This window comes from Notothenia coriiceps, unplaced genomic scaffold (genome assembly GCF_000735185.1).
Source record: "Notothenia coriiceps isolate Sejong01 unplaced genomic scaffold, NC01 NC01_scaffold00037343, whole genome shotgun sequence".
Lineage (NCBI taxonomy): Eukaryota > Metazoa > Chordata > Actinopteri > Perciformes > Nototheniidae > Notothenia > Notothenia coriiceps.
This window is the reverse complement of record NW_011370044.1, coordinates 1,081-8,228: the sequence shown is the minus strand read 5'-3', so window position 1 is coordinate 8,228 and position 7,148 is coordinate 1,081. Positions and strand designations below refer to the sequence as shown.

Here is a 7,148-nt window from a genome sequence, read left to right as displayed (position 1 = left end):
AGGAGAGAGAAGGGAAGCAGCAGGCGGTTAGAGAAATGAGAACTCCTCTCCTCTGAGCGGTCACTTTAAAGAGACGTCCGTTAATGATGACAGCAGCTCTCTGTCTGATGGACAGATGTGTTCATGATGACTTATATATTTACTTTTAATTCATTCACAGGCAATAATAATAACAATAACAATAACAGGCTACAGATGCGGACACACAGGCCCTTTCTCATTTCACTAATTCCCCTCCTCGACTCCTATCCTCAAGACTTAGTCCCACCCACAGGAGATGCGAGCGGAGGACTGAGGAGGGGAACCGAGGAGAGAAGAGGGGAACCGAGGAGAGAGGAAGGGAAGCAGCAAGCGGTTAGAGAAATGAGAACTCCTCTCCTCTGAGCGGTCATTTTAAAGAGACGTCCATTAATGATGACAGGAGGCACAGCAGCCCTCTGTCTGATGGACAGATGTGTTCATGACGACTTATATATTTACTTTGATTCATTGACAGTGCGGTATAATGAGATAATAACACGCTACAGATGCGGACATATACACACACACACACACACACACATATCTGGACACTACGTCATCGAGTGGCGCCAAATGCTGGGCATTTAACATGCATTCAAACAGTCCTTCGGTGCCACTCGATGACGTAGTATACTTGAAATAGTGGCTCTGCAGCAGGTTTACTCGACATTGAGAAACGGCCACAGAGCACTGTTTGTATGATGGGATCACAGACACGCTGCAAATGGTGTCTGCCAAAAGTCGAGTCCAGTGTCTATGAAGTGTCATTTTTATTTGTTATAGTTTAGGAAGATTGAAAATCGGTAGGGAAAGCCAGCTAAGTCGGTAGGCGGTGGAAACATGTCAAAAGCGGTAGACTACCGCCCAAATCGGTAGGGTTGGCAGGTATGATACTATTGTATTTCTACTTAAGTAGCATTACAAATGCAGGACGTTTACTTGTAACAGAGTATTCCTACACACTGGTACTTCTAATTTTACTGAAGTACAATATCTGAGTACTCCTCCAACCTCTGTCTAAAGGAGAAGGGGTTGGCAAGTTTTCTTTTTTTAACATTTTAGTAGTTGTATGTAACTTGACCACGAGCTATCCTATCTATTAGCACATTCATTACAATAGTACTCCATGTTAATTAATACATTTGACACACCTGACAGAATAAGTCACATCCCATTAAGGACTTCATTCCAGCGGTAATTCGCCCTGGGGGGCTCCTGTAATCCCAGAGAGCAAGATGAATGCTACATGTCATTCAGATTAGAAGTAGTAGTAGCAATAGTAGTCGTAGTGGCAAGACCTCCTGTAAAGGGGCATAATGTGTGCAGATACTTTAGATTAAAAAAAAAAGGCCACATGTTTTTTCTAAAATCCTACTTATGAGAACATAGATGCTGTCAATGTATAAAGATAACACTACCTTAAACAAGTAGTTATATTGGTTCAAACAAGGTCCATTCCGGCTGTACTTTTTAGTTTTATTGAGTTTTTGGTTGGAGATGAGAATGGAAAGTCTGCATGGCTGCATAGTGAGAGAACCTACATCATGTTCTCACTGTGTCATCCCCTCAGGAAAGGTGATGCTGTGCTCCACGGTGGGGTGCAGTGGTTCCTTCCCCAACATGCAGAAGCTGATTGAACACATGAGGCATCACCACAAACCCAACATATTCTTCGTGTGAGTCTGACTGGCCATGCACTCTCAGCTGACATACTGTGCATTAGTAGAAATGTTTCATCCTGTGTATTCAGAAGGAAAACATAGGGAGGGGAGGATACAGGATTTTATCGCAAATCACAATAAAAAATACTTAAGTTGATCGTGGAGAAATTCCATTATCAGGATTATCGTAAACATCCTTGCAAGTGTAAAATAGAGCATGATTAAAAATACTGGAATAATAAGAAAGAACAAACTCAAATAATTCCCTTGATTTGAATAATTTATTTATGATTAATGGTTACCCTATTTAAGTTATTGTTAACTAAAACGGATAGATAAATACTTTATTGATCCCAATTTGGGAAATTATTTAAGACGTTAACTAACAACGGTGTTTTCTATCTGTGATGCAATACAAATACTTGTTTCTTAAATAAATCAAACGTAAAGTAATTCCAGTAGGATTTATAGCCGTTTCACAAGCTTGGGCATATGTTTGAAGATTCTCAAGTTAACGTAGTGAATTGAGATTATTTTGTGGAGGATAATCATGACCTGATACCTTACCTCTGTCCCACCCAATGCCTGAATGTGTTGCATTGTATGTCAGCTGCTAACATCTTCTTTCTGTGAAGGTGTGAGAGTTGTCGCACAAAGTTGCGTTCCTACCGCGGCCTCCTGACCCACCTGCACACCTGCTCCAAAGTGATGCGGGGGAAAGCCAAGCCCACTGAGCCAAACATGGCCCCCATGGAGGTGGACCAGAAGCCCCCCTGGCTGGAAGCAGCATCTGCCCCCTCTCAGATCCTGAACCCAGACCCCTCCTTCCCAGCTGTGGTGAAGCCGGGGCCCGATGGCCCCCCCTTCATGTCTAACCATGAGCCCGCCCCCCCCCACCCTGCTCCTCCAAAGCTCACAGAGGCGGCTCCACAGCCCCCCATAAGGAGTGACGCCTCTGATCTGACTCCGTCCTTACACTTTGGGGCCCCACCATTGACTCCCACCCAGGGGCAGCACCCGACACAGACCAGGTCCCCTGAGGACGTCCACCCCGCTCCAGGATCAGCTCCTCGCTCTCCTCCTGGGCCCTCGGCTGTGTGGAGGAAGAATCAAGGTGAGCAGACCCTGGCAGATGTGGCTCCACTTTAACTTTCAAACCGCCTTAAAGTGCACCATGTTAACATCATTGAAGGCCAGTTCATACTTTCTGAGTGTGTGTGTCTGCCAGGTTCCACTGTGGTCCTCATCACTCAAATTACTTCATCCAAATTGTTATGCATGCCCCAAAGCTGTATACATTTGGGGCATACATAAAAAATACAAAAATAACCTACAATGCAGGATGAGGCCCAAATGTATTTCTTAAATAAAACAACGTATTTAGTATAGTATAGTAAAGAATCTGGAGTTTCTGAAATAAAGGTACAATATATTTTGTTACCTTGCAGACTGAACACTTGAAGACAAATGTTCTTATTCTTGGCTACAGGTAGGAACCTGTAGCCAAGAATAAGAAAATAATATGTATTGTTTTAAAGGGAGGTTGTGTAAGCAGTCTTCTGTGGAACACAAAGGCAGCCATATGGCGTTATACTCCTGGCACAGGCAGACATTCAGTTGTAAATGGATTAGCATGCACATCTTTGGAGAGTAGGTGTGAGATCAAAAGCTGCAGACTCACTCAGGCTGACATCAACTTCCTCTGTAAAGACAGCAGTGCAGAAGAAATATGATTTTTTTGTATTTTTCATTTTGTCAAGACATTAATTTGTCATTCCTTTTGTCAGGGTCCTGCAACAGCCGCATCTTGTGGGAGCACACCAAAGGGCGCTACACGTGTGTGCAGTGTGGCCACATGGTGATCAGCCGTAAAGAGATGACTCAGCACATCTCCACTAAACACAGCAGGAACAAAGCTACAGAAGACACAGGGAGCGCGGCCACCAAAACGTAGAGAAGAGGCAACATGTCTCTTGTTCTCCTCAGGAACTGAAGTACATTACCCTTTTTATTCTGCGTTGAAAGCCTGCAGCAGTGATTCATGAACTGAGTATATATTTCATTGATTGCCACAAAGCACTTTTATTGCCTTTTTGCTTCCAGGAAACCATACGACTTTTCAGCTAAATACAGTTCATTACTAATCTCCCTATTGTTGAAAAATAAAGAGCTTTTTGAACATTAAGCATGGAGACATGTCACCGTAGAGGCACCAAATACTAATTTGACTTCAGTCATTGATGTTTGCAGGAGGGCATTCTCGAGACAGATGGTGAATAAAAACTGCAAGACTATTTTTTTGAAACTTCCCTTTATAAAAACGTTATAGCCCTTGATTTTTTTTTTGTACCCCTTAATTTCCCTAACTTTATAAGGACCTGTGATAGATGTGTGTGTACTGGATGATTCATGTGTTTCCCAGTGAATTGTCCATGAAATACCTAATAAGAAAAGACAGGGTAAAAAAAAGAAGCAGTTTTTATTGGGGTCAGAATGAGTTGATACAAGCACTCAGGCTCCCTCTGTACATCCAAAACATGCCCCTGAACATCCAGCCCCTCCCCTGTAGACTAGCATCACGCTGTCAAGCAGCCCTATGACCATGAACACATCGAGACAAACCACATGACAAGGGTCCCACTCATCACCAACATGTCAATAATTACGTTACCACATGCAGACTGTAGTGCTGTTTTCAACAAACCAGTCCCATCACATAGATGGTGGGTGGGCGGGNCAGGTGAACAAGGATGATGTCCTTCAGCTTCCAGATTCTGCTTTCCAACTCACCTGGACAGAAACACATTGTTTAGTATATCACTGTAGTGTAGCATTATTGTCAATTAATTATAGTAATTTAACCATAACCAAATACTCCCATATTTATTAAACACATTATTGCATATTTGGTAATCCCTATTTGGGAATGTTGGCATGCATTACATTAATCTATACTTAAAAAAACATGGGAAAGGGGGGCTCTTACACATTGATCTGTCAACACTATTCAGACACATGAGCCATGCCATGTGGGTTTTCAAAACGAAATTAATGCTCTATTATTTTACAGCCCTGCAGTTTCAATCTATTAATTTATGTTACCAAACAAAGCCTGCTGAAATTTAACTGGAAATTAAAGTGTTTTTATTTCACATGATGACCGGTTGTCAAGAAAATAACCCTCATGGTAAACAAGTGCATACAAAAAAAAGATTAAGTGCCGACCCCAGATCAGGCAATGATGATTTGTTTTTAGCTTTATTATCACAACTATGTTCACCTCAGTTTCTTGAGGCTTTTTAAAAAAATCTCTGCTGGTCCACTGCGTACATCTTTCCTGCCGGGAGCTTCCGGAAAAATAAACTGTTGCCTCTGCTCATGTTGCCCTGGAAACAAGAGAAGATGAGAAGTGCTTAGAAGTGTACAATGGTGAAAACGGTTGATCTTTTCAAGGAAACATTTAGTAACGAGAAGGTCATACGTGATGTCATCCTGCAGCTACATGAACTCATATTAGAACCAATATCACAAAAACAGCTAATGACGAAATGACTTAATTATGAGCATTATTAGTCCAGACTTCAGCTGGACCTGAAGATATGATTATGGGACATTACTAATAATAGTCTTGCGACTCTAATCTAGGTTTTATAGCATCAAAATATACAGAAAATACCAAAAGTATCCACTAATGTTGCAGCTGGTAAAAAGGTGGAGCTTTTTTTGATGCTGGATGGTTTAACATAAAATAATTGCATCATTACTGATTATTTATAATTTTTCTTTACAAATTGCATTCATCTAAAACCGTCAAAAGTATCAAAATCTTTCAAACAAATGCAGTAAAAAATTAATGATCTGTTATGAGATGTAGTGAAAAAGTATAACGAAGCAGACAATACCTAAAATTGCACTGTAGTAAAGCACTTGTAAATATACTTGTTACTGTCCAACATTTGTTATGAATAATGACAACCAGGTAGAAAATGGGACATGTTTCATGAGAATATAATTACTGAAACATTTAACGAGATAACAGAAAAATGTGCACAGAAAAATTGTAAACATGTTTTCACTGACTGACATTTTAGCATAATTATACATATTACAAACTTCTTTTTTTTTTTAATTCTGGCTTGAAATATATAAATTCAAGCACTCCTCTCTAATAGATGGAGCTAGTACAAGTAACAAGTACAGTACTTGAGCACATTTACTTAACTGTCCACCACCGTTCATGATTAAAAAAAACAACCAGGTAGAAACAGGACAAAAAAGCAGCGCCTTGTAATGTAATATCGATATACAATTACTTAAAAAGTAATAGGAAATAAAAAATGTAAACACGTTTTCACTGATGAATCCCAGGATTTGTGTGCATTGAATAATATATAGTACATATTATGTGTGTACCTCTCTGCTGAGATGCCTCCAGCAGTCCACCCAAGTGGGGTATACTGAGGCGTAGGGGGGCAGACCTCCAGCCAGCCTGTGGAAACACAGTTCATTAAAGTCTGTAGGATCAAACTCTCCTGAGGATTTAAAGCAGAGGATAACCGGAGCACTCACCCGCAGTTATTAACAGCCATGAGGTTTGACACCAGGACAAAAGGGTATGTGAGCATACTGGCGAAGAACTGGAAGAGAAGAGCAGAGCAGCATGAAGAAACTACACACTGCAGGCTGACAGGCGGCCATGTTGGTTAAACTCACCCCAGTCACTGCCTGGGAGCAGTTCTTGATTTCTCCTGTGTGACTCATCTGTAAAGAGGAAGACATCAGCAGTTAGTCTGAGTCGAGACAATTTACGCCAGCTTCAGGCAAACAACACTGAGCCTGATAAGTTGTTGCAGGCGACTAAATTAAATGGACCGTTATTTGGATAATTATTTCAGTAGGATTGAGAATTGTTGAAACATTGCGATGGTGAGAGTACACACCATAACAGTAGGCAATCTCCATTACAGGCTAAATCCAGCCTGATAGGTACCCCCCCCTTTACAGAACACAGAAGCAATGACTGAGTCCTGAGTGTGAGAGAAAGCGTACCGAGTCGTCGATGGCATACGTGTTGATGGCGTGGGCTAGCAGGTTACAGATCCACAAAGACAGGACGTCACAGAGCAGGCGGGGTATCAAACCACTGGAGGAACATAGAAGGATAAGATTCAAGGTTCAAAGGTTTTATTGTCATACAGTTACAGTCCAGCTACAGTGAAGAAATGGCAATAAAAATCTTATGAACCGAGCTCGAGCTCCTCCAACAATGCAAAAAAATACAAAATAGTGCAAGAAGTAAACACATATACAGTGGGGCAAAAAAGTATTTAGTCAGCCACCAATTGTGCAAGTTCTCCCACTTAAAAAGATGAGGCCTATAATTTTCATCCTGGGTATACTTCAACTATGAGAGACCAAATGAAAAAAAAAAAAATCCAGAAAATCACATTGTCTGATTTCTAAAGA

At 41.1% G+C, this 7,148-nt stretch overlaps 2 protein-coding genes across 2 annotated transcripts; one reads left to right on the top strand and one right to left on the bottom strand.

Annotated features, from left to right (window-relative positions):
* The first annotated feature begins 844 nt into the window (after positions 1 to 844).
* Positions 845 to 3,976, top strand: znf414 (zinc finger protein 414). Its single transcript, XM_010796933.1, has 3 exons — positions 845 to 1,697; positions 2,318 to 2,796; positions 3,470 to 3,976. Exons 1-3 carry the CDS (start codon positions 1,519 to 1,521, stop codon positions 3,634 to 3,636), a joined length of 825 nt encoding a protein of 274 aa, XP_010795235.1. The 5' UTR covers positions 845 to 1,518; the 3' UTR covers positions 3,637 to 3,976.
* An 833-nt stretch (positions 3,977 to 4,809) lies between these two features.
* mtch2 (mitochondrial carrier homolog 2) lies at positions 4,810 to 6,848 on the bottom strand (the record flags this gene model as incomplete). The annotated part of the gene is made up of 5 exons (XM_010796934.1): positions 4,810 to 5,068; positions 6,096 to 6,171; positions 6,252 to 6,319; positions 6,396 to 6,443; positions 6,732 to 6,848. Coding segments are annotated over 5 exons (396 nt in total), but the record flags the coding sequence as incomplete, so codon positions are not given.
* Between the last annotated feature and the right edge of the window lie 300 nt (positions 6,849 to 7,148).

Bases quoted from the DNA above. Each gene is read 5' to 3' on its own strand.
- znf414 (XM_010796933.1), top strand. From the start codon at position 1,519: ATGAGAATGGAAAGTCTGCATGGCTGCATAGTGAGAGAACCTACATCA. The intron at 1,698-2,317 runs GTGAGTCTGACT...CTTTCTGTGAAG, and splicing joins AAACCCAACATATTCTTCGT to GTGTGAGAGTTGTCGCACAA. The intron at 2,797-3,469 runs GTGAGCAGACCC...TCCTTTTGTCAG, and splicing joins TGTGTGGAGGAAGAATCAAG to GGTCCTGCAACAGCCGCATC.